General features: G+C 43.6%; 1 protein-coding gene across 2 annotated transcripts in view; it reads right to left on the bottom strand.

Annotated features, from left to right (window-relative positions):
* The window catches only part of LOC139214725 (zinc finger protein 521-like), an 88,789-nt gene that overhangs the window by 27,240 nt on the left and 33,601 nt on the right, over positions 1-27,948 (bottom strand). For both annotated transcript variants that reach the window (XM_070845641.1, XM_070845640.1), the window contains exons 4-5: positions 19,075-22,589; positions 18,821-18,905 (exon numbers count right to left, since the gene is read on the bottom strand). In XM_070845641.1, coding sequence (XP_070701742.1) covers positions 18,821-18,905; positions 19,075-22,233 — 3,244 coding nt within the window. In that variant the 5' untranslated portion in view covers positions 22,234-22,589. The remainder of the gene's footprint in view (positions 1-18,820; positions 18,906-19,074; positions 22,590-27,948) is intronic.

Raw genomic sequence — 27,948 nt, forward strand, 5'->3', positions numbered from 1 at the left:
TTTTTTTTATGTGGTCAGGCATTAGGGTACGATTTCCCAGAGGGCTGGTTTACTTGTACGAGGGTTCAACTCCAGCTATCTGTCTATTTTTCTCTTCAGTCGATGCTCTGAAGCATGTGTGAACGGTTGAGTCCACCCTCAAATCGCAGGGACGTCCTGAAACAGTCAATGGGACCTGAAGGGGCTAAAGATCACTGCAGAAGAAGCCACAGAGGCCTTCCTGTCAAAGGCAGTGCTTTCAGGGGGCCAGGGGTGAGAGGAAGCCAGAGGGAGAGAGCCAGAGACATGACATACATTTCATTACACTTAAACCAACTGTGGGTTCAACTCCGAGCCCTGGATTTCCAATGGCGTCTCAAAGGATGGAGTAAGTGGAGGTATAAGAGAATGGTTTTTATAAGGAACACAATGGGTAGGTGGACAAAGGCAGGCGGCTGGACTAATTGCTTGGGGGCTTGTAGGAATATTTTTCTAAGTACTTCTGTTTAAAGCTCAATTTAGTGGTGTGCGCCACTCTGGCGAATATTAAATGCCTAAAATGTCAATCTCCTCACACCTGCTGCAATTAGAAAGGATATTATGATTATATTCAACAGCTTTCACATACAACATCATTATATATTTAATCTATCTCCAAATATCAATATATAGTTTACATTTTATAAACTTACAGATACTATCATATATTTCTCGGCCAATTTGATCAAATCTGCAGCTTTTGTTGTTTATCTGTTGGCGAGTACAGCATCAAAAGAATCACCTCTTCTCTGCTGCGTGCTCACTGCTGTCTGGCAGTTTAATTTCTGTCCATAAATACAACCTTAGATGGGCCCGAGACGAGAGAGGAGAAACAGTACTTATCCCAGACTTGCCCAGAGTGGTCTTTTGTGCGAGAGCTCTCCTGGCCTTGTAGAGAGACTACTTGTCCATTAAGACTGTCAGAGGATGCTCTCAGAAATGAGAGGCCATATCTCTGGAGAGGTCTGCAGGGAGCATGCACAGACGGGGGCTGGGGTTAAAAGGAGAGCGAGCTGGATGGGTGCAGTGTAGTGGCCAATCTGCACAGGGTTAAGGGAATCTGCTGCCTGACTCTGCCGCACAATTTTTGGAATGTGTCTTTACAGTATGTGAGAAACATACTGTAAAGATACACTTCTCATCATCACTGGCATATTATGGAAAATATAATTTGCAGTCTAACCTACTTTGCTTCACAAAGAAATGTCTACTCAAAATTCCTTGGGGTATTATTAAAAGGGCTATAGAATTACAAAACACTATTATTATTGCTCGCTTGGGGGGAGCCCTTGCTCATTAAGCTTCTAAGATGTCGTGGGTTTTGATTATTCTATCAGCTTCATTCTCTTATTATAGTGACAAACTCCTGCTATTTTGTTGCCAATCTCCTTCCAGCTGTCATATCTTTTGAAAGATCACAAAAACCTTCAAACACGCTTGTGATATGTTTTCAAATTCACCAGACATAGCTTGATTCCCCCATTGAATTTGTAGGATTAACTTGAGGAAGAAGCGTCTCATATTTCTTAACTGGTTGCTACGTCTGACATCAGAGTGTATGAGATTCTAGCATACTGGTATTGTCCAGGGGAGGGAACCCTCACTCTAACCGTCAGCACATCACCAAGTGGGACAGAGATGATTAAAACACACCATGGCTGTGACTGACAGACTCCCCACTGCTTCTAGAAGATGACATGTCTCCAAGTCACACAGAAAAGCATCTCCTCTAATTTTAACTCTGACTACAACACCGACCCCCTCTGTCAAAACCCACAAAAAAACAGCCATGCTGAGATTCTTAACCACAATAAAAGTGATAACAACTTAACAGAGAAATAAGTTTAAAAACAACAATTGGGAGGGAGGAGACAAAAGGGGTGAGAAGGCACCATTTCCCTCTGGTGCACACAAACAGCAGGAACCTGTGAGCTTGTGACAACACCTTCAAACATTTCTGTTACTTTCACAGAAATATCTGATGCTGATGCTCCAATGTGATGCTTCCGCAGCAGTCTTGTCCCAGCGCACATTCGACTTGGCAAGCTCTTGGTTACCAAAAAGAAAAAACACTCTCCTAGCGGACTGTGTTTGACATTTGTCATGACAGGAATATAGTGAGGAGAAAAGAAAAGAGGAGTGAGAGGTGGGAGGGGAAGAGGAAAATGGAGGAGTGGCAGAGGGTGATCGATGTGTGAAATTCTACGTGTGAAAAAAATAATTCAGCATTTGGGTTTGTTGCAGTTTTAATTTTTTCATGATAAGGAGGACAGTAGGGGTAGGGGGGTTTCCTGTTATTGTCACGTTGTGTAGAGAGCTCAGGGTTGCGTACTAAATGATTCACAGAAAACGGAATCTTTTACATTGGCGTCAGCAATTCAGCCAGGCGCCCTTGTGGGGGAATTCTTTTTGTGTGTTTTTATTGAAGTCTGCACTGAGCGCGCCCAAAAGCTCTGACAGGGGGCCCCCGAGGGCGCTTGTCTTCACCTCCAAATCATAAGATGGAGAGACGAAGCTCCCTCTGTGCTCTCAATTATACCCCTCAACACCCCCTCTTGCACATAGACTCACAACCCTGCCCTCCCCACCCAAAAAATAAAACAGAGGCAGAGAAGAAAAGCCTTCAGTAATACACTCCCAGTGGAGGGCTCCACGATCGCTCTGCGCTGCTGGAACAGCTGACAGGCTCGATGCGGCGGGTCCATTCCCTGCGGTCTGTCAGAGTTGGTGCTACAGCGTGACGGTTAGTACTTCTCTGGGGATGTGCCTCCATTGCTTGCCCCTTCGTGCCCCTCACATGACAGGCCCCTCCTCTGACCCATGGAAGCACCGTGGCTTTGCCCCAATTACTGCTGCGGGTAGGTGGAACTCTGGGTTACGTGCCCCCTCATGTCTCTTTACCTCTCCCATTCTCCCCTGTGAGTGGGAGACCAATCTAAGCCTCCTGGCACATTCAGAAGAGGTTGGAGGGATCGGAAAAAGGGGTTGAAGTAGGCGTGGGTGTTGCAAGAAGGTTGGTGTAATTTGATCGGAGGGCACAGCTGCACAAACAGGGGTATCAAGGAATTTCTGTCTGCTTGATGGAATTGACTTTGCATGAATGGCCCCTCTTTTCCCCCCAAAATTGACCATTTTCCACATGTCTCAATGAATATGACAACCTCTCCAGTAATATGAGTGTAATACTGGATCCGCAACACCAGCTAGGGGTAGCTTGAGTCTTTTCTCGAGCTGTGAAATTCTCCCTCTCTGGCTGTCTTTGCTAAAGACCTCATCCAAGTCCTGCTGCCTGACCTGTCAAAAGCAGCCCCATCCTCTCTAAAATGCCCAAACAAAATAAACCAACAACTGCTGGCAGGGTCAGAGGGCAGCTGCTCTGGGTGCCTGGACACTGGCGGGCCCTCTGATTGGTGGAAAGGGCAGTGAGTAAAAGGGAATCTTTTCAAAGTGAAATCTCCAGCTGATGGCTTAGAGCTCCACACCCCACAGTTTGTTTCTCTTGCTGCTGTCAGGAGTTTTGCCCGAGCCATTTGGAAGGATTAGAAAAAGTGGGGGAAGAAAAAACTCAACTGGGCAGATCGTGTGTACTGTAGGGTCTGAGTGATGGCTCCAGGACCCCTCGGAGAGTGATAAACCTTTGACCTTGACAGCCCCCTGTGGTGACCCCTGACCTCTGGCTTTGTGCCACAGACTCAGTGAGACAGGTGCAGGCAGGAGAATGACCACACCCCCACTGTCCAGGCAAAATCTCCCTCATCTGACCTACCTGTCCTGATGGTCTGGACTCTCAAACTATTTAAGGAAAAAAAATCACCAGAGTTACAACAGCTGAGGTTAGCTGAGTAAATGAGTATTTGCATGATAAGCATGCAAATATCAGACTATCTGACAGAATGCTGTATAGCAGAACACAGTAATGCTACTAAACCAACTGCAACATCTCTATCTCATTATTATATGAAGCAGCAAGAATGAAACAATTGAAAGGGAAATGGAAGAGCAAGGGAGAAACTCAATGGAAGAGACAGGGAGAAAGTGACACAGAGGCTCAGAAAGACACAGTTTACAAAAGGATTAAGTTCTATTTTAAAAAAGCACTTAGTGAAATGATACATGATGTTATGTAAGACAGACGTGTGGATATCATTAAAGTGGAGGTGTGTGATGAGTGGAGGCACAATGACACGTCATACGGCCTCATTTTCTGCTCCGCAGCGGGCACTAGCTCCAAGGTCGTGCCAGTCCGCGCCAGTCTTTCTGCAGATCCATTTCCTCTCCCTAGGCACTTCCCTCATGTTGTTGGCCCAGTGATTCAGTGCCTTGCATTAAGAGCAATTCACCTGCCTCCGGCGTCCCAGCGGCACAGGTCCCCTGGGGAAACCAGGTGGAGCATAAAAAAGTTCCACATATGGTAAAGTCAAGCTGCTCGGAGGCTGCCGAGTGTCTGCTGTGGGGATAGAGGCTCCTAAAAGGCCCAGCTGGTACTTGGAAAAGGGCTTCTGCATTACTACACCTCAGTGTCTGTTTGGGCTCCCCTTTGGAAAGTGTTGGCCGGCGCACATGACCAGCCATTTTAGATTTCTCCCTCTACCCTGCCTCATCCCTCGCTCCCTCCCGCCTTCCAACTGGTTCTGTATCCAATTGAACATTTGGTCCTCCACTGCTGGTTAATCAAATTCCTCCATCTGGCCCCCCTATCCCTATGGAACACAAAAGGTGCAGCCTGAGCCCGGGTCCAAGTGCATATTGGGAGGGAGGAGGGGGATGGAGACAGGGACTGCCTACCTAACTTACACAGCCCAGTCAACTAGATCAGGTAGAGAGCACAAGGCCAGGCCTGATCGTTCTGGGCAAACAGGAACAGCTTGGGACTAAGTATCAGAGCCCTGCTGTTCATATAGAGCTCAGGGACTGCAGTGGGTTCATATGACAGTAGGAGGGTTTTATGAGCTAATACCTCCACATACACTGTAGAATACAGACGAGGGGAGCCTAAGCACTACTGGCTACAACAGAAGGGAAGCAATGCTCTGACACTGATGTTATTTAGTCTCCGTGGCAGTAGAGGGCACTGCTCTTGGAAAACACTGCCCAGGAACAAAGACAAAGGGAAGAAAAGGGGAATAAAGACGTTTATGTTAAAACTGCAAATTTTCCTGTTGTCTTCTTACTCTCATTCCTTGAGTTCAAAGCAGCAGTGTGTCAGGAACTAAGCCTGTACTCTGATCAAAAAGAGCTATCTTAGGATATCACACAAAGCCAGCAGTGATCTTTTAATCCCCTGGAGAGACTGTGTAGCCTTCACAAAATATCTCTGTGACTACATATTTATTAGAAAAGACCTTTCAAAAAACAGTCCTGCCGCACAAAGTTAAACAGGTTTAACTTTGTGCGGCAGGACTGCTTTCACAAAATGCTTCCCTTACAACTGTGATATATCCAGCTGATCACGTCTGCTCTTTGCTCTGATTCAGCAGGAGAACCTGAGGCGAGGTGAAGACAGGGACATTAACAGAGTCACAGAAACGGAAACACATGGCATCTCAAGTGCTAGCTCTACTCGTCCATAATATCTATTGTATGATTTCTATTCATGTCCAACCATCCTTTCCCCTGCCAGGTGGCAAAACATGTGTCAATAATTAAACTGCTTTTACATAACAGGATACAGGAACACAATGCAATTTGCTCCCCATATTTCATTGGGCCTTTATGAAAGCACATGAGAGAGCGTAATTAATCAAACCACTGGAATATGTGAACGGCAATTTCCACTTAATGGCACTTACAGGGATTGGGTCCCTTAAGCACCACGTTCTGTCTACCAAACGAGCGGGATTCATTTTCATCTTCATAGTTCAGACAATAAAACCTGGTGTGGATGTTAAACAACACCCATTTGACATTAGGAAATCTGAGAACAACATCAGGTTGGGTCAGTGTGGCCTGATCTCAAGCTTTTGGACACCATAACTGTGATATGTTTAGTTCAAGTTAGGGATGAATTGATACAGTCATATGTAAATGACTGTCATCCTTGGACTTCAGGAATTAATATTCTTTTTAATGATCTTGCTATGACCTCAAACCTGAGTGTATGTTCTGTATTCACTTAACCACAGGAGGCTAACCGCCTCCCAGCCAGGGACAGGAAGAGGATCATTCACTGCTTTTAGTGGCTTTCTGAGAGAAGATGGTCCTAGTCTAAATGGCACCCATGTCCCTAAAAGTGTTTCTCTCTCCCCCACCTCTCTTTCTCTCTCCCTCTGCCTCTCCAAAGACTCCTCTAAGTGCAGCATCTTGTTTCAGTAATTCAGCCAGGGCAGAGACAGTGGAGAGAGGAAAGTAATCGATTTCTCTCTCATTTGGTTCCTCCTAGACTTGCTGTAAAGCCTCTTGGGGAGTTCTGGACTATTGGACAGGACAATGTTATGGGAAAGAGTGTCATTGCGTTTAAGGTCATCGTTACACCGAGGTTTCATTTCGAGTGTATTTTTATTGGTGTATGGAACAAGGTAGACAAACAAACAATGCTGCCACCATTTCCAGGATGGCAGACATCAAGATATGCCCTCCCTTTAGATAACGGCGTTGCCATTCTGAATGATAGAGAGAAATATCATGCACTACAGCAATATGATACACCGTAAAGATGCACTCTGCTCCAAACTGCCATGTGGCAAGCTTTTTGTAACGTCCATAGGCAAACCTTGCATCTATAAAAAGATGCCATTATTAAATAATTTAGAGGAAATGCCTTTACTGTATGATTACTATTTCTGCTTCATGCTTCATATCATCTTTCCAAAAGATAAAAAGAAAAATGGAGAGTGGAAGGAGAAATGACACGGAAGATTGGTGGTGGAATAATATTGTGGAGTTTTTTGAGGACACATTTAACACTGCACACTACATTTAATACTGACAATAACGTTCAGCAAATGTTTATGTTTATCAAGTGTTTCCCAACAAAGTTCATTCAACATATTTTAAAATATATCTTGTCTTTTAGAATGAAACCATTACATGGACAGGCAATGTAAATAATCTGCATCGGATATATCTTAAGTCACTATGTTGTCTCTTACCATGTGGCATATATTGTGTATCAACAGTAAAAATTGCCTGCTAAAAACAGCAGGGAAATACAGCCCCTCTGTCTCCCTTAGGACTTTGCATTATTGGGCAGCGCCGGAGAAGCTCTTCCTGGCCTCATCAACAGGTTTGAGTTTGGTTCAGCTCCTGTCTCCAGTTTGTATCTCCTCTACATTTGGGCCCTTTACGGTTTCTTATCATTCATTCTGTGTTTCCACTCCACGCCAGCCTGCTAAATTCTTAATAACAGTCAGTAACTCTCAGGTTGAGCTCCCATTCATTTACATCTGATTGAGATATTCTAGCAAACCAATTAAAAATGCAATACAACTACCTGCAGATCTTGGCATGTATTATTTTCAAAATAGAGACCAATCTCGTGTGTCATTAAGAGTGCGGCAGCTGCAATACAAACAAGACAAATCTATCTATTGTTTATTACCTCCTCTGGCTTTTTACCCAGAGGGCAGAATAAGAGAGGGAGGGGCAGAGGTCAGCATAATTACTATTCACTCCCTCCTTGGAGTCAGACAGTGCTAAGACATGCATTGGCAAATTCCATGGCAGCATCGTATATCACATTACCATAAAGCCCCATAGAGCTAACCTTTGTTCAATTCCATTTGATTCTAAGAGAGGAAAACAGACTCACTGACAGCCTCATCCACCCTCAGTGTTTCATGAGTTCAGTTGTTTGTCTTTCAGTCTTGTGACTGCTCTTGCTAAAGATGTGCTATTCCAAAAATAAAGCGTCAGGGGACGTGGGGGATCATTGAATCATCCTGGGTAGAATATCACATCATCTGGAGAGCTTCAAGGTTCAGTCTCAAACTATGGCTGAGAAAAAAAAAGGCAATTTGTCTTAGAAATAATACACAGCTCCAAGCCACTCGGCCAATTCAATAATTACGCACATCTATCGATGCTAATATTCTGATTAACAATTACCTTGATTTATATATTACTTAATAGAGTACTCCTGGTATTGTAGAATTTACCTGGAAGCGCTCTCCATTTTGGCTTCTGTTGACAAACAACAAAGCGCTAGCATTTGCAGCATCAGTACACTCTAATATGCCTGTTGACTGAAAATGAGCGCACCATTGCTGACAGAATGTGAAATACTGTTACTGAGCAGAGGAAGCTTAGTAGCAATGTCTTCAGTCATGCTTAAAACCAATGGCTTTGGCTCTCTGTGGCAATCTTTAGGCGACGGACAAATGTTACTACAAAGGATGAAAGACATGTTGAGAGGAGAATGAGCAAGTAGAAAGCAGACACGCAGATAGAAACGCATAGAAGAGAAAAATGTAGACAACATAAGAAAAACACAGGAGTGGGTAAAGAAAGCAAAATGAAAATGGAACAATAAAGAAAGAAAGACAGAAAGAAAGAAAGAAAGAAAGAAAGACAGAAGGAAAGACAGAAAGAAAGAAAAAGAGATCTGTGAATTTCCCCTTCCTCCCATGAGACCTCCCTTGATGCCAAGCATTCATCATCCAGCCTCTAATATCAGTTATTCTGTGGCTCCTCTGCTTACAGCAGAATTAATTTCTGCTTTAATTACTCTCATCGGCGGAATGCTGATGAAGGAGAGGGACGAGGCATTCTGGGACTCGGGCCTCATTCCACCGCTTTAATTTGAATGAATTCCACCCGGAGACGCTGGCAAACAACTGGCAGCCGAGCCCCGGGAGCCACTCTGGGACTGCGCAGAAGAGCTGCAGCCATGGCCCCCACCAACCTAGCTACCTTGTGTGTGCGTGTGTATGTGCATTTCCTTGCTTGTGTGAATTACGTGGAGCACGTTGATTGTGTGAAGTGAAAAGGTAGGGAGAAAGAACACACAGGAAGAAGAAAAGGGGGAAAAAAAAGATTGATGGATTGAGTGATGAGTGTGTGCACAGTACGTGAGTATGTTTACAGTGTTTATGTGTGTGTGTGTGTGAGCATGCATGTGCCTCAGTGCGCAGTGTGTGCATGTTTGCATTCACATAAAGTGAGAAAGTAGAACGTCTATAGAAACAAACTGTAAATGATTTCATACAGTGAAAGACAGTGAGAACAGATCCACATGGACACAAAACATATGAAATATGAACAACATCACTGACTGCAACCCACTGTGTAACACAAGTGCTAGTTTGAGAGCAAAAATCATTAATAGTTAATTTGATTATTTCAGATATGGCACATCATACTCCCCAACAAACCCTCAGTCCATGTATCATACAAGAACAAGCAGTATAAATCGGGAAAATAGGAAATGACTATGAATAGGAAAAGGCTCTATGTGTGAGATGCACACAGTCCATGTTTGCATAATGAAAACAACTGCAGAAACAGTATAATATCACACCAACACCGACAGAGGAGCAGAGAGACAGGCCATAATTGACTTTTCTCCAAGCCAGCTTGGTAGCTACAGAATGTAGCATATTGGATAAGGATTGTGATTGATTATGTGGGTCTGCCATACCGATTCGTTTGATTAAATGTAACCATGGGTTTCTTTTCCAAGCCCTAATGAAGCAGCAATTTGAAACTGAGAGACTGGAAGAGGATGAGCCAGGCTGTCTATGTGTGTGTATATGAGGCTTCAAAACAGGAGTCGTCGCACAACAGCCTGCCACTGTGCCTCCTTTATGATATAAAAGAATTTAAAAATTTTGAAAAAGTCTTTTTGATTAAATCAATTAAGAAAATTAAACAAGTTATTTACAAAACTCTTATTTCACGCCACTATAAAACTCTGAAAGATTGAAATTCAATGAATAATTAAGTGGCATGAATCTCTGCAGGGAAAACATACATTTCCCTTCACAGCAGAGTAATGCAACTATAATTAATATGTATGCTGGTATTGTATAAGAGGAAGGTGCTTACAATCGAGTCTGGGTTTTAAAAACCAGTTTTTTAACTCCAGTCCACATAACACAATTCATCTCCTCTAATTTCATGTTCTGAGCCATCCCTCCTCCAGTTCAGCAGAGGGCAGGGAGATAGGTAGGTGTGACCTCCACTGACCCTGAAACCTCTGGACAGGTGGGCGGTGGCCTACGTGCACTGTCCATTTTGGCAGCAGCTCTCTTCCCCTCCCCGGCAGGGAGCTCAGGCCATGATGAGCAGCTGGGTCGCAAACACTAAGCACATTAATATCTTCTTAATGATAATAATCATTATGGCATAAGCACCTTCCCCAAAGTGGGAAAGCTTGTGGAATGTGCCAGAGTAGCATCGTCGTTAAGGTAAAAAAACTGAGATGCAATGACTCTTTTAATGGGCAGCAACTTACAGCCACCAGGATAATGCAGACACTAATGTAATAATGTGATAATGAGATACACTGAAGACATTAGGGAGACTAAAAACTCAATGAAACCAGTGTGAATGAATAAATAAAATCTGTACTTGAAACTGGGGTTGACACAATTACCATTGCAGATATACATCATATGATACATACTGCATGTCATTATAGACTTGACTGCATTACAGATACACGTTTATATTAGTACAAACTATCTCTAAGATACTCTCATGCTTTAAGATCTTTCTGGAATTACTGTAATACTACTAATCCCTACCTTGTCTCCTGTACCTTTGAATCCACGAAGTGCTACTTACTCACAGCATTTCCCATATACTCGCCTCATTTAATATAACTGTCAGTATTCACCTATCAAAGGCCATTATCTGTCTCATCCGCGTTCATTATTGAAGCTAATGATCTGTTGTCCTCTCTGCTCCCCATTGAAGGAGGACTACATTAAAAGTCTCTTACTAACTTAATTAGTAATTATAAATGTTAAAGATTAATCAGAGAGTGAGTGGCTTAAGGTTTACGTCTCTAGGCAGCGGTGGGACAAATGGAGAGACAAAAAGGCCATGTCGCTTCAGTGTTCACACTCCACTGTCATGCTGGAAATGGAACAAGTCATATGAAAAGAGCGGAAGTGTGACCGAATTACCTCTAATGAATGTCACGTGTGTTTTATCACTGTGCTTGCACATGAAAAGATACACGCACATGCATACAAGTGCGACAAAATATAAGTTGAAAATAAAAAATACCTCATAACACAAGTACAGTTAGACCTTATGTGCTTGAAGCCATCTTTAGGATACAATTCTTCAAGCCAAATATAGAATGATGTTTCCTTGCTATAATCTACAAGCACTAGTGGAGTGAATATAATGCTGTTACAGGAAGCAGCATTTAATATGGTGACCTATGATGCATGCAGTACTCACATTATCTCTTTCTAACAAGATGGAAATAGATCCCCTTAATTAAATCCAGGGTGTACACTAATTCCTTACTAAATCTGCACCTCTCTGACAAATCCACATCAGCCACGCCGTGCACTCCAGTAAACATATAAGCACTGATATCAACATTAAACCTTAATAACTAATAAAGCTTTCATCCAGGGAGTTCCTGTGTGATTTCCATTAATGTGGGGGGGAATCGCCCAGGACCATCTCCCTGTTTTCCGGAGCATGTTGATGCTCAAGCCAGGGGGGTCGGTTCTCTGGGTGCGGGGGGAAAACAAGGAGGAATTTAAGCTTTGCTGAGTTGTGGGATGGTACAGATGCAAATTGCATTTCTGCTTGAACTTCTACCATATGTGTGAGAGAAAAAGCTAAACTTTTATTTGACCAGCATTTTGATGTTGAAAATTTCAGTTAGAGGCAAAGCACAAGGCTCAGAGTGAAGAGAGAATAAATAACAACTGACTATCGTAAAGATAAGCAAAGATTTTACAATAAACAATGACGGGTATCCATTTCGTAGCTGTGCCCTCTCTCTTTTAGAGGAGAAATGGCGGTGCTTTGACTGTTGAGCAGGGAGTCCTATCACACAAGACACACAGAGTGGGGTGATGGTGGGGGGGCTGGCCAGTGGCCCGCAGCACCTGAAACCTATTAAGAGAGCTTTGGAACATTCCACAGGGTTCTTCCACTTTGGCCAGAGGGCATCGTAAAGGTCCTCACAGAGAGGGTTGGTGCGACTCAGACACCGACAAACAGCCAGCAAGGTGAAACACTGAAACTAGAGTCTGATATGGGAGAGCATGACATCTGACAAGATATAAAGACAATACTGTATATAATGACTGTGCTGTACTGTCATTAGGAGGAAAACATGGCCCTTTCATCAGATCCCTAACTTCCCTGCGGTCCCTGCTGGAATGTAAAGTGTCCTCTAAAGGCAATGACGGCATTTTCTACACCTAGATTCACAAGGCGTTTGTCTTCATAAAGGAACACTATGATTAAAACATTTACCGTTGGCAAGCCAAGCAAAACTTTTATCAACTTTTTATCAAATAGTTTGCCATCTGGACTTAAAACAGTAGGGGCCCAATAGTGCGCTGACACTAAAAACAAACATGCATAAACACACACAACCTGCTGCCAAATTTCTTGGAGATAGCCTTATCTTCTCTGCAATGTGTGTGTATATATGTGTTTTAGTGGTACCAAGGCCCATCTCTTTGGCTGGATCTGTGTCCATGCCTCAGTGTTATGCTCACTGGGTTTAGCTCTATGGGTGTCTGTGGCCTCTCCTCTGGCCGCCCGTGTCCATTTGCTCTGCGGGTATGGCAGGCCTGAGCTGACAGATGGCCGCCCCTCTCCATTCCGCTCCAGAGTAACACAGTAACTGGTTTTTCCTCCGCCGTTGACCTTGCCACAGCCAGCCAGCAATCCAGGCTGGCACTCGGCCTGTCGAACAGGAGGGTAATGAAGTCCAGCGCTGCTCACATGATTATTAAGGCTTTGACGCTGGGGGGCCTTTCAGAACCCTATCCCCCTCCCCTCTCCTCCCCTGTCTGCCATTCACACAGCCAAAGTTCGATGAGGATAGTCATTCGTTACATGGTACTTTGGAAAACCACCACTGTGCTCCATAAAGAGAGCTAAAACTTTTTTGGGTACTCTTTTGGAGTCTGTATTCTTTTACAAAACTCTCTACATCTATTAAAGCTACTTAACAATAATTTTGAGAACATTGAAACTCCTTCCTATTCAGTAGCATAGCTACTCGTGTCCCAGCGTGCATGTCATTCCAAAAACACGGCAAGTAAGAGCCACTACACAAAGTTAGATCAGATCTGTCACACTACTATTGGTGCTGACAACCTCTAAAAGCAATGCAGTTCGGCAGTAGCACGCCGCTTCACTCTCACTGTAATTCTCCCTTACCACAAGCATCTCTAGGCATGCTTGGAACCCTGGTCCCATCAGGGCCAGGCTGGGATTTGAGAGGTGTAGGTTGCAGCTCTGACCTTTACTAAGGCAGGACTGTCTGTTTGCACTTCTCCCATAAGCCCCCCTCCAGCCAGACTGCTAAGCAACCCCATCAGACCAGGGGTGCGCATGCACCTACGGCCTTAGTGACATCTCAGGGACCGTAGGGAGGTGGAGTAATGCAGAGGTTAATTCCGATCATCCAGTATTTATGGGCTTCACTTCAGAACAAGGGTTGGCATTAACACTCTAAAGGAGACATCCCTCCTGTATATCAATAAAACATAGCCAGAAGCACAGGAAGAGCCTACTGCTATTCAGGTTGCCCAAGTACCCAAGTAGACGTGCATAGGAGGATTTAATAAGTACACCAGTAAATACTTTATTAGATGATGGCTCTAAATTGAAAGGAAATGTATAGGATTTCTACAAATCTGTTTATATTTTATCATATTTACTTTGTGATTTATGCTTTAAAATGAGCTCAACGGAACAAATGGGCACAGGCCAACCAAGCACTGAGAGAAGTTTGCCCCAAATCACCATGGTGACATCAACCTACCAATTGCAATGCAGTAAGGGGCAGCAAGTGTTCGCTCCGAGTTTGTACAAACAGGCTGTATGAACTGAGAGCATCAGATATTTTCTCACATGTTGGCCTAGTCTGTGAAGTGTGGGGAAATGTCAGGAAAATCAATAGATAAGGACCACATCAGACTGAGCTTGTCTGGCCTAGCAACAGAGCATCCCCATGGTGATGTCAATTACCTCTGCTTTACAACAAAAACACCAGGAAGAGCAAAACAGTCTCTGCAATGCTGTAAAACTTTTAATGCAGTCTCCTGGTTACATTGAGGAATTTGTAAGAAACTTCTTTTTTGTTTTCCATCCAGACAGGTAGGTAACACAGTGAATGTGAGAATCTTATTGATAGCTCTCTTTTTTGCAGCTCACTCTGTTTTCTATTCTCCTCATGGACGCCACATTAGTCAGGGAGAGGTATAATGTAACGAGCAGTAAGGTGCGCATAATTGCATATTAGCAGCAACACACTTGGCTGCACGGGAGGTGACTGCGCTAACGAACAGAGAGGCGTTATTAATCACCAATTAATAAAAGCAGGCAGATATCACACTCAGTATAGGGCATGCATGGTTTCCTTTGTTTCCACTGGCTGGTCCAAGCCTGTTCTCTTATTTATTTCATAAGATTGATCCTGTTCCTGTGCCGTGCTGTCTATTGAGTTCTGACTCTGATCCAGCCCCCTAGGAGTCAAATGAGGAGTGTTTGGCCATGTTTGTTAGCAGATTACATGTGTATGTGCTCTATGAATGAGTCCCAGAAACTGAGGGAACACCATCAGACATACCTAATCAAAGAGGATTATAGGAAAAGAAACAAAGAATGAAAACTACCAAATTGTGTTTATGCACCAGGAGAAAAAAAGCACTAAATGCATTAGTAAATGTGTTGCCACCAGGGCAGAGACAGTGATTGGAGACCATGTAATCAGCATACACTGCCCAAGTTGCTCTAGGGGCCTAAGACAAGAGGATATGTGTTGAGGATAATTTGCGGCCCTTAGCAGGAAACAAAACAAGACTTTCAGCTTCAAATACTGTTACAGTGTCCCTCCTGTCTGTTCCCCCACTAACAGCCAATGCAGTATGTTTTGCCAGGTTAGAGCACAGTTAATATGAAAATGTGAGAGCAAGATATTGAGACAGAGGGAAATAGTGGACATAGAGAGGGGGAAAGGAGACAGAGAACAGAGAGGAGGAGGAGAAACTAGAGGAGAGCTAAAGGCCTCTCACTCGCTCTCCTCTCCAGCTCTGTAACGGCCCACAGTGCCTGCTTCACACAGAGCGGCCAGCTGTACAGCAAATGTGCCTTTCCCTCTCCGCCCCCGAACCTTTCCACCCCTCCAGTGCCCCCCTCTGCCTGGGCCGACCAGGCCACCGGCTCCTCTCTGTGAGAGAAGGCTCCTCCCTGACTTGGCTTCAAACTCAGTGCTGTCACCAACCCAAAAAATCCGTAGAGGTGACCCCAAAAACACTTTTCTGGGATATGGTTTGGTTTGTTTGTTTACAATTGTCCTTCTGAACACTGTCACCTTGGAAATAGCTGTTTGGAATGGACAGGAGTGAGATGAGGATTGGATTGAAAGCAGATATAACAGGAAAGCAAGAACCCTTTTCACCTTTAAAACCCTTTAAGACAGAGCCTGTGCTTCAAAACATGTCAGAGCTCTGAAAATCCACACAGGGACATTTGAAACAGTGCGATAAATGGGCCAAACGTGCCCCCCATGAGGCTCCAAATGTCATAGTTTACAGTGGGGTCAAAGTGAAGCAATGGGGTGGCATGATGGCATGCTGATAAAACCAAACAGGCTTTTGTGTCAGTGAAAGACCTTCAAAGGTCCTCTCTAAAACAGGCAACTTTGTGAAAGCACTGTGATTTAAAATATATTTTCTAATGCAATTACTTCAGATCAAGATGGCAAATTGAGCTGATGGACGAATTTGTTTTCTAATCTCAAAGAAAATAGAAATAAAAGGTTTGATAGTGACTGCAGCAGCTGAAAGCTGTATAAATCTGTGTGTCTCTGGAGAAAAATCGGACACCCTCAATTCTGTAAGTGAGCCATGCCAAAAAAACTCTAAACTAAAGAGTGGCCAGCTGTCTTCTGGCCTGCTATTAAATTGCTCCTTGGATGGTGGCGATATCATTTTTTTCTCCATAGGAGTATCACACCAGGTCCCCAAACAGAGCGACCAGCTGTACAGCAAATGTGTACTGATCCATCTGGGCCCTAGCAGGCTGCGGCCTCCATCTTAAAACACGTGGGGCCGTTCACAGGCTTGGCTGGGGCTGGTCTGCAACACACCCTACTGCACCCATGGCCACCTCCTTCTCTTTCATCTACCTCTATTATCATAGTAAATGTTGAGTAGCTGGGCACCAGAGCTGCACTTTATGTTATGAACCAGGACCGTCATCATCTGAGTGCAATATCCATGCATCAAAATGTGCTGGCAGTTGTACAGAAGAGGACATCCATGAGCATTTCATCCCGGTGGGAGGAGGTGAGGGTGGAGGCTGAGTGCACTTGCTTTAAGGAGACTATTGTATTACAAAGGCAGCTAATATGGACTTGTCTGGGTGAGACAGGCTCAGGTTTTGTTGTTCCATACACTTAGCACTATGGTTATGTCACGGCACATCACTATATATAGAGTTATCAGTGTGAACTGACACCATGGAGCGGGGCATGGATGAAAACAACACCCCTATGAATCCAGCGTCTGCTCCATTACCTACGCTAATAACGCTGACAGCTGAGCGGAGATGACCCCAGCCCCCTGTTTCCCCTCTCCTGTGCAGATGGCCATTAAAAGGAGAAAGTGTCCCTTTTTTCAGCAGAGAAGGTATTTAGAGCTTTTCCAAATTAGTATTTTTTTCCTGTGTTTCTGGCCCAAATTGGCTTTGCAGTGATTACAGCCTGGACTGAATTTTACCCCCCTACATTAGAAGGGACCATTTTTTCAGAAGCTATATAAAATTGTAAGATCAACATTAGTGTTGTAACCTGATGCATATGTTTTTTATTTAGAATGCTTTGGTTAAACATATTTTCATTATTTTTCATTATTTGCTTCAGTCTCATTTTTTGTTTGTTTTACAAAATGCAGTCACTTCTAGACAACTCCATCTTTCTACCAAATTTTCATTACACAGAGCTTTGTTTTCTCCATATTTTAGAGATCACAAAACAAATGCATCTAACAGAAACCCTTTTGAGGAGTCTGATGAAACCCGTGATCATGTTGAATACAAAGCAATGGCATATCAGAGAAGTAAGACATCAGACAATAACCCAATCACCTATCCTCCTGTTATCTTAAGCTGTCTGAATTCCACTATTACGGGGGAACTGTGTGCTTGTGCGGCTGACAGACATAAAATAACCAGTAGGGGGGTTTGTTTTCTACCCTCCCAGTGTGCTCCGTGCCTGCCTTTGCGAGAGAAAGGACTAATGCTGGCATGGTACTGTATTAGGCACCCCCAGTAGAATAGTGGGTGAGCAGATCGCAAAGATGAATACAAAATACACACCTACACACTCTCAGCTCGTCTCTCTCCTTTGCAAATACACCGAAGCATCAAAATCACAAATCACATGCTTCTGATTGTTTATGCACAAACAGTGGGTCCCTGATAGAATTGCCTACCGGTCCTGATAGAATTGCCCACCGTGTTTAAATTCACCTGCGCCTAGAAGCGTGTCCCAAACAGAGAGGCGGTTTGGTTCCAGATCAATGAGTCTCTCTCCCACTGAAGACAACAGATAATGCAGTGTAATGAAAGAGCCGCCAAACGAGCTGAATAAATGAATGAATAAAGGAACGTGAGACCGGAATTCAGACGCCTACTTACTGCAGGCAAGAAAACCTGTTTTCCAATTGTCTGTTCTCTACAAATTATTCTGCCTGCATACAAATGACAACCAAAGTAAAGACATTTTGTGGAGGTTAGTCTTACACCAGCACTCTTTGTTTAGGAATCTTGTGAAAGAAAATGAGAAATTTGGAATAATTTAGTGATACAGAATGTATTAAAATCAAATATCCATTTTTTCAGTTGATTTGTCATCATTAAATGCAGACGGCATCAAAGTATTTTTACTAAATGTATTCAGATCTCAGTTATCTGAACAGACTACTTAAGTGAAGAGGCACATAAACATACAAACAAAATAATGTAGAGTGGCAATGTGGAGATTTTTCAAAAACTGGAATAATGTTTGGAATTTCAAACAGTTTGAATAAAATCTTATTTAAATATTTCAATAATCTGTATGTTTCCACTACTTCAAACTACCTTCATACAGAGTGGTTTGAAGTGGAGTGATTCTGCTCCACAAGCATGCACACGTACTCTGTTATACCATTCACATGCATGGGGAAATGACGATGATGGGTTTATATATGCACGACACTGGGGATGCAGTTGATGGTCAAAATATTAAAATAATTCCACCTATTTGGTGATGTGATCCAGATACTTGTGAGCCTGAATGAGACAGGGTCAAATATTTTATTACATATATCACATTAGTCTTTAGTATGTGATTCACCGTTTATAAAACTATGAGTAGTCTATGTCTGAAATGTATTTAAAATCATCAAATACTTGTTGTGAAATTCAGTGAATTTTCCTTCGTGATTTGAATATTGTATTGATGACGATCACACATAATCATTCCCTCTAACATTGAAATCACACATATAAACCTACATTGATTAAAACTATGCTACATTGTAGAAATACTTTGGGAAATGTAGAAGAACATAATTACATACATATTACACAAGCACTGTTTTTTATGACTTTGTTCCAGGAGTGCAACAGAGACCATAATGAATGAAACAAAAGAGTTATCTCCTACCCAGCATGTGGTTGGCCACATGAACTTGGATGTCCCATTCACTGTAGAACACCATCTGACATTTGATGCACTGGTATGTCTTCTTCTGTAAATAAGACCAAGAGGAAAGGGGTTATTTACAGTTAATTTTCCTTAAAAAATAAGAAATCACTGATGTTTTACCAATTTAAATTTGCAACACAAATATTTTTTGAACCTCTATATGTTATCATAAATCATTCAACCACATTCAATACATCAATCAGTAACAATACCTCTTCAATTTGTGAGGGACTGGCTCTGGGCATGGGGGACACTTGGGGGGTCTTGAGCTGCCCGCTGTTGCTGTCCCCAGCCTGTTCCCGATGCACTGACTGGACATGGTTTTGCAACTCTGCTTCAGACTCAAACTTCACATTACAGCTGGAGCATCGTGTCTTGGCAGCGGATGATGAGGATGTAGAGGAGGATGAAGAGGATGAAGAGACGGCTTTGCCTTTCCCATCTCCCGGGCTGAGACTTTCCCCCTGGACCCATGTGGCTGTAGTAGTTGCTGGAGTGGTGGCTCCACCATGCTGCTGCTGTTGCCTTCCCCCATTTACTGTTGGGCTGGAGCTTTTGGAGCCAGCTGCTGTCACGCAGGATGCACAGAGTCCATAAGGCAGTCCGTTAATGTCCAGCTTCACCAGGTCTTGTCTGGACCGAAAATCTTTCAGGCAAGAGGCGCACTTGAAAGGTTTTTGGATATGGTGTTGCTGCTGATTGTGAGAAATGACATTGCTGCGGCCCATGGGTTGGTTTGAGGACATAGTTCCTGTCTTTTGCATGTGGAAGGTACCATGGATCTTGAGCTCCAATGTGGAGGTAACTGTCTGCATGCACACCACACAGCGGAAACCTGTTAGGGAGTTCCTCAGGTCAGGATGCATCTGGCAATGCTCCAGGAAGTCCTCTTCACTGTGCAGTGGCATCTTACAAATTCGGCAGCTGCCTGTGTCCAGACTCTTGCTATGGGTGACCTTGTGCTCAGTCAGGGTGAGCAAGGAAGGGAAGCGCTCCCCACAGATGGGACACATATAGTGCTTGACAGGCCCAAGGTGGGTCTGCATATGTTCCCTCAGCCCAGCCTCAGAGAAGAAGGTGCGTGAGCAGACATTGCACTTGTGGTTGCCTTTGATCATTTCAGCTTTCCTTTTTACCAAGGCACTCTCACCAGGACGTATATTGTGGTCCCTCAACTGGTGGTTAGTGAGGAGTGAGTCCATGGTGTAAGAAGCCCCACAGATGTCACACCCGTACATGGGCTCTGCAGTGTCCACCTCTTCCTCACTTCCATCATGGCTGTTGTGGGACTCCACTACAGATCCTCCTGCTGCCACTGGGCCATGGCTGTTAGTCAGGAGACCTTGTAGCTCAGCATCTTCTTTTGGCTGGCCATCCCCACCACTTATACTACTGGAGCCATTAGCACCACAGTTCTGTGTCTTTCCATCAAACACACAGTGTTTCTCCCTCAAATGCTTCTCCAAAAGGACGATTGCATGGAAGGCCTTACTGCAGAAGCGACAGTTATACTTCTTACTGTGTGTGGTGATGTGGCATTGCAATTCCACCTCTGTGCCAAACGACTCCCCACAAAAAATGCAGCGATGGGCACGGCCCTGGTTTTCCAGATGGCTGTGTTTGACATGTAGCTGTAGATCAGTCTCATGCCTGAAGTCCCAGTTGCAAGAGGTGCAGCGATACACCTTTTTCTCGTTGCTATGCTTTACAGCCAGGTGGAGCTGGGTGGACACTTTTGAGTCAAAAACTTCCTGACACAGAGTGCAACGAAAGAACACAAAGGTATGCATGTCGAGTAGGTGCTTTTGAAGATCATCCACTGAAGTGAACTGCTTGTCACAGCTCTCACAGATGTAATACGTGGAGGTAATAGTAAAGTGAATTGTCACATGCTTCAGCAGGGACTCTTGGTTGGGGAACTCTTTGTTGCACTGTGGGCAGGTGAGTTGAGGCTGTAGTCCATCCAGATGAGTTTTTAGGTGAGTCTGGAAAAGGTCTAAGCTGGTATACTTGGCTCCACACTGGTTACATATGAACTCACTGGTATTGCGTGGAGCCGAGCTGCCTTGTTTCAGCATGGTAGGTTGTTCCACAGATATCGGAGAAGAGGGGCTAAGAGTGCGCAGGGATTTCTTTCCATTGTTGATGTAGTTCAGTGCCAGTGGAATGTTCTTGTGATTTTCCTTGATGTGCTTGTTGAGCTTCAGAACACTGTTGAATATGGGGGAATTGGTGCAGTACGAGCAGGAGTACACCTCTACTATAGACTCCTTGGGAGTTACAGCCAAGGGGGAGTCAAAGCGCAGGCTTCCCCCATCACAGTGAGTCTGACGAACATGCTCCTCTAAGGTAGCCTCTGTCAAAAACCCCATGAAGCATTGGGGGCAGAAGAAGGCATTGCTCTCTTTGGCCACAGGACTGGGAAAACCATGGGAGCAGCGGATGTGTTCCTGAAGAGCATTGAGATCACTCAATACCTCAGGACAGAAGTTACACTGAAGGAGCGCGTCAGGCAAGCTGACTAACAGGGCCGCATGGTCTTCTGCATTGTGGACCTGCTTGAGATGCTCATTTAGATTTAATAAAGAGGGCAGCACTTCCAAACAAAACTGGCAAGTATGAGCCTGCTCTGGCTTGTCCAGGTGCATGGTTCGCAGGTGAATTTGAAGCACAGCCAAACTGGAGAATACTTGCTTGTTGCAATAGATGCAACTGTAGGAGACTTTAGGTTGCTTGGAGGAACGTCCTCCTATGTCTGATGTGTTTTGAGCAGCCCTCTTTCTCCTGCCCCTTGTCTTGGGCACAGGTGGTGCTGTCTCCACCATTGTGGAGCTGTCAACAGAGAGGTTGGAATCAGGAGTGGTGCTGGAGACGGAGGTGTAGCCTACAGTCAGCAAGGAAGGGCTGTTGCTATGGTTACTAGATTCGGGGAGCTGATGGATGTCCATATGAGCGTAGAGGTCCTCAACGGACAGAAAGTGCTCGGAACAGATAGCACAGGTGTGGCCCTTCCTGTCTCGGCTGTGGGCCTGGTCAATGTGGGTCAGCAGGGTGCCCTCATCACTAAAGGGCTCATGGCAGTAAATGCACTGCAGGGTGGCACCCAGGCCTCCATCCTCTGATGGCGAGCATTCAGGGTGGCACTCAGCGATGTGCCTCTGGAGGTCTTCTGGAACATCAAAGCCCTCCTCACAACGGCTGCATTTGCGGGTTTCTTTCAATTTCCATTCATCAGCTCTAGAAAGGCTTGAGCTGCTGCCATCTTTGCCCCTTTCATGTACTTGCATGTGGCCGTGGAGAGAACTGGAGGAAAGGAAGCCTCGGCGGCACACAGGGCACTTGTGGGGTTTGTTAGAGGCGTGAGTTTTCATGTGGATTTTGAGGTGATCACTGCGGGAGAAGGCAGAATCACACTCTCCACAGTGATACTTCTTATCACCAGTGTGTAGCTTCACGTGTCGATCTCGGCTGCGCTTGTGCTTAAATAGGCGACTGCAAAAGGTACAGCTGAAAGGGAGTTTATCGCCGTGGCTCTGTTCGTGACGCTTGAGAAAGCTTAAGCGGCTGAAGGACTTGTCACAGAACTGGCATGGGTATGGCAGGCCTGGGCCACCTTCCTCCTCGCCAAAATCATAGTCCTCGCAGTGTCCTGGTGAAGTCTGATCCTTACTGGAGGGAGATGATGCTGGCCAAGAACACGATGGGTCATCCTCAAGATCAGCACCATCTAGAGAAGAAGACAGATAGAGGGAAAAAGAGAGAAAAGAAGGTACCAGGGGCAAGTTGGAGGGAAAAAGGAGAGAGAAGGAGAGAGTGAGTAAGCGAGGTGTTTTGTAAGACTGTATTAGCAACTCATTTATCTCACTCTTCTGAACAGAAAAGGTGGACCACCATGGTGTTATTTGTCATAGTAATTATAAGGTTGTGGCGTATGAATTTAGAATCTTTTGCAACTCAGATATTATTTTCTTCAGTTGAAACAATACCTCTCCTTAGGTGTTATCTAAAAAGTTACATTTAAATATGCAATTTTAAGTATAATTAGGGAAGAGAATAAGTGGAAATACTTTTACTACAATTAACCTTGTATGTGGCCATGTAATGGCTTAGCCCACTGTGACTCAAAACACAATCTCTCTGACATTTAAAGCCAACACAAGACAATTTGTGTACTTTAGGATGTAAGCCCGGCATGAGGTAAATTAGAACATTTCTATTATTCCTGAACAATTACTAGAATATTTTTGAAAAACAAGAGCCCTTGAAATGACCTTAAGACAGAAAAAAAACAGGGAGAAGCAGTTCTCAAGAGTGAAAGAGAAGATTAAATGCGCAATTTAGTCCACAGCTATGCATAGCCTTTAGGAAGCTTTCACTGGAAAACAGATGATTTTCATGAAACATGGGCCTTTCAGAACATCAGTCAATAGATATCAGATTATAAAAACAATATGCATTATTATCATATTTGTCTGTGTGGTCTGTGCTAAGCCGTGAGGCAACTGATACTGGATGGATGAATGTGCCATGTGCTGATGCACAGGAGGCAAGGAGAGGACAGGGAAATGGATAGGGGAAGACAACCAAGCGCCTAACTATCTCACTCAAGGACAAGCAGGTGCAGGGAATGGCAAGGGAACACAAGTCAACTGACAATGCAGCCCCATTGGTTTTACAATAACTTTAATGTGTCCCTTTTCAAATCTTTTCTTTTCCGACATTCCATTCCACTGGTTCACTGTACAATGATATGAATGGAAAACACAGAACACCACTTTCCACAAGTTCAAAAGGTTACAGACCACTTCTTCCCGCTGCCGATTTCTAAGTGCTGTGAACTTCCTTACCTAAATAAAACAACGTAATCCCAAACCCTTCAGAAAAAAAAAACTGTGTCAAAAGGCCAAAACTTGGAATGGGAAAAACAAGAGGAAACTGCAAAGATTTATGAGAGGGACTAAGGAAAAGCACAAGCTCTTTCCAGGATCCAACCTCTGTACTCCCCTTCAGCTGACAAATCTAAGTCTCTCTCTCTCTCCCCCTTTCTGTTGTTTTTGCTGGGAGATCTGCCCTTTGTCAGGATATCATGCCCTCTCTGAGCACTTACCCCCATCAGGCCTATCTTCAGGAAACAGATGGGGTCGGAGGCCATTCCCTTGCCCCTCCAAACTGCTGAAAGCGGCATATTGAGAGCCCACCTCCACACCGTGGCCCTCCCGGAAACCTCCCACCCCTGGCAAGGCGCCCACTCTGCACACACATCTCACTCAAGGAGCAAACCTTGCTTGATTTGCTTGCTTTATCTCTCATACATGCCTCAATGTTTTCTCTCTCTCTCTCTCTCTCTCTCTCTCTGGTTTGAGGGAGGATGGGTGACTCAGTGCTATGCCCTCCTCCACAGAGGGGGCGGTTCTGCCCTCTCTCATACTGCCTCCCAGGGTATAGGAGAAGAAGACAGTGCAAGAAGAATGACCCCAGCCAATGCCTTACAGTCAAACATATTGGCTCCGAGACAATAGTATAAAACAAACAAATAAATGGGCCTGTATACAAGGCTAAATTAAATTCTACTCTCTTAAATGAGGATGTCTTTGCCTTGAGACATTACTAAGCTGCCAGGACAACCTCACTCCATTTTTTGGTTTGTTTACTTGATGTATATTGTTTATTTAGAGTGTTTACTCCAATAACACACATACATATAGTTGTATCTGTGGGGGACACGTAGGAGTCGCAAAAATTGCTTGACATCAACCAGGCAGAATGAACATGTTTAGATGGACAAATAGCTATGTTAATATAAGGTATGTGAAATATTAAAGATGGTGCTGTACAATAAAATAATACTATAATATTAATATTACAATGTAAAATTGTAATTAATTTGCCTCTGATCTGCATCTATTGTACTACTCAATGCATCGTCATACCAATATGACCTATATTTGTTGTATGAGTGCTGGACTTCCTCAGTTAAACACATGGCTGCTAAGTCCTTTGTCTTACTGTGATTGCCATCAAAATACCTGATTAAAAAAACAGAAAGAACACAGCTGTTTGGGGCATTCAGAGGTGAAACTGTACATATCGGGTACTATTGTCCCACATGGTGAGACTTACTACAATTCAATCTCTGTCTCTCTTTCTCTCTCATACACACACTCTCAGTAATATCCACACATTAGAGCAGAAGTGCACACACATTGCAAACTCACTTACAGTAACAAACATATACATGTACAGACATACATGCACACATAGAATGCACAGATAGGCGCAATGGCCGAAACAAGTGTGTGAACAACTGCAGATGAAAGAGCAATCTTCCTCAGGAGACCTCAAGAGGAAAGCAGGAGAGAGACTTGTTTTTTTCCTTCTTCACCCAGACAAGAAATGCCCAGGCCTCAGCAGCAGCCTGAGTAAATAAAAGAACGGGCCTTACTTCCCTGTCTCTCGGGCCGGGGGCCTGTGCACGCCAGCACTCTCTGTGCTGCTGCCAAAGGGGATGCTGGGGCCTGAAAAACTACACCCTGCAGCTGAAGGGCTGTCTTTGTTGGTCTGCCAAGGCCTTCCTGAGCATCCTCCAGCCAACAGCCTGTCACGTCCTGGGAGGAAGACCTCCATCTTAAGGCCTGTCCCTCTCTGGGAGTTCTGTCCCTACCCCCTCCGTTCTTCTCTTTTAAATGTCTCCTATATAGAACAAAACAACCTCATTTGGAGGGCTTCTATAGGGAATGGCATAAAATGTGCCATATCCATATTTACTAATAAGACATAAAATCAGCCTGAAGCTACAGTACATGAAAACTTTCTCAAAAATTTAAAAACAAGCTTGGCTTATTCTGTCAAGTATATGGAATCCATATATGCAAGCTTAATAAAAACATTTGAAACAGCTCAATATAAATGTGTTTTTTTCTTGTACTGCAAAAGTAACCACTAAAAATTCCCCCTTCACACATGGGTCTCAATTTCCTCTAAGCCAGTCTGAACTACTCTTTGTGCACCACTTCCTCTATGTTCATTTATAGCACCCGTTCCCAGAGTAAATACTCCTGTTCAAACAAGATCCTTAATGTTGGGAACACGTAAGTTTGCCATTTCTGTACACAGCAGCATAGCTTTCAAATACCCTGAAGACCTGAAGAGAATGTTTTGATTTATGCAATTAATGTATTTGAGAATTAGCAAGATGTATAAATATATTTTTAAGAGTGCAAGTCATTAATTTTCCTGATGACATTATTTCCCTTTGGAATATTATACATATGGTGGCAAATATTGTCTCTAAATTTTAAATGCTAAATGATACGTATAATTTGAAAAGAATTATTACAATTGCAGTCTTTGTAGACAGATACCACTCTGTCATAGTGCAAGCTGAGCACTAGAGGGAAGACAAAATATCATATTTGGATTGTTAATTCTTCACATATATTATGAATAAATAATTTGAAAAATATATGTGAGAGTTTGGTGGGTGGAACAATGCCTTCGGTAAAGCAATTCAAGAAAACCTTGACACCTATTTTGTCTGTTTACAAAAACTGAAAGAGGCAGACAAAAGAGGTAGAATTAATTCTCATGTCAAATGCATTGGGACAAAAGCTGGGATGTTGGGTTTCACATTTGGTGCCGTAAATCCTTAAAACAAAACAATTCTTTGCCAAAGTGCCATAAAAATTAAAGATACTATGTTACTTTCAAACCCAGACTTGCCATTTTAAAGGCTCTGAAATGTTTGTTTTTACACCAACAGTACACACTAATACAAAAATCTGCATTATTTCTATTGTTGTCGATTTACTGTTACTGATATTCTATGATGTTTTTATTTTAGATGAATGAAAATACAGATGACTTTGTAGCCCATATAAAACGTAAATAATAATAATAATAATAAGCTTTATTTCTGTAATTACTTACCTATTTGTAAGTTAAATATAGTGCATACTAAAAAGGCCTTTGTGATTCTATTGTTTTTATCAGTAATACGCCCTCCCAAAACCTTTTTGGGACCGTGGTTTGGGAATAACTCACTGCTGGCACCCAGGCCTTAGTGTCTGAGGTCCTGGACGCAGTTCAAGATGGCTTATCACTGCCTGACAGCAAAAGAGTACATCTCTTCTATTTAGGAAGCCAAACTCTTATCCAGGTCCAGGACCTTATCTTATCAGAAAAGTGTTGTTGCTATCAGTCATCTGCCGCTTCTATAGCAAGCTCGACTTTGTTCAAAAGCCATTCTAGTGAAGCAAAGCATAGCCATGCTTTCAGCCGCCAAACCTTATCTTCCTGTGTGTTGTACCAGAGATCTGTACGTAGTGGTTGTCATAAGAGATGTGTTTGTGTGAGTGTATTTGTGGCACATTGGGGATTGGGGATTCAATGAATAAACAAAAAGCTGACAACTTGTCTGATGTAACACCATGACCCCACTTCATATTCAGAGAGGGGATCTTTTTACAGTTACTGGGAAAAGTAGTGAGCCTCTCCCATGAGACAATGCATGTGTCATCTCAACGCTTTTCCTTTTCTGATGCCCAAATAGCAATGTGTGTCTGAACAACACGCTATCATGTACAGCCCTGTTTGTGACACAACCACTTAAGATCTAATAGAGGAGGTGGTGAGAGAAATTTTTACATTAGCTAAACCTCCAATCTCCCTGATTGAGAGATGGAAGGGTGGTCGATTTTTTTGGGACTAATTCCAGTCAGATGAACAAATCACTCAGTTGATTCAGGACCGAGAACTCAGAGGACACAGAGCTGTTGGAAGAGGCCCAGCGCTGGGCTTTACTCACAGTAGTCCTGCTACATCCCTGTTTTAAGTCATCAAATCCAGTCAAAATGAAACTCTGATAATTCCCAGTAGCTGTCAACAAAAGTGCCAGGTGGCTAGACATGGCTCTTTGCACCATGCAGCTGATTAACACACTCAAATAAGCACAAGTAGAGGTATTTAAAGGAGCTGCTATTTACCATTAGATACCCGACCTCAGACATAGTATTATCAGTGTGTGTGTGTGTGGGTGTGTGTGTTTTGTGTACACTCAGCCTGTCTCTCTCTTTTCCTCTTTTTTTCCC

Source organism: Pempheris klunzingeri, chromosome 15 (genome assembly GCF_042242105.1).
Source record: "Pempheris klunzingeri isolate RE-2024b chromosome 15, fPemKlu1.hap1, whole genome shotgun sequence".
Classification (NCBI taxonomy): domain Eukaryota; kingdom Metazoa; phylum Chordata; class Actinopteri; order Acropomatiformes; family Pempheridae; genus Pempheris; species Pempheris klunzingeri.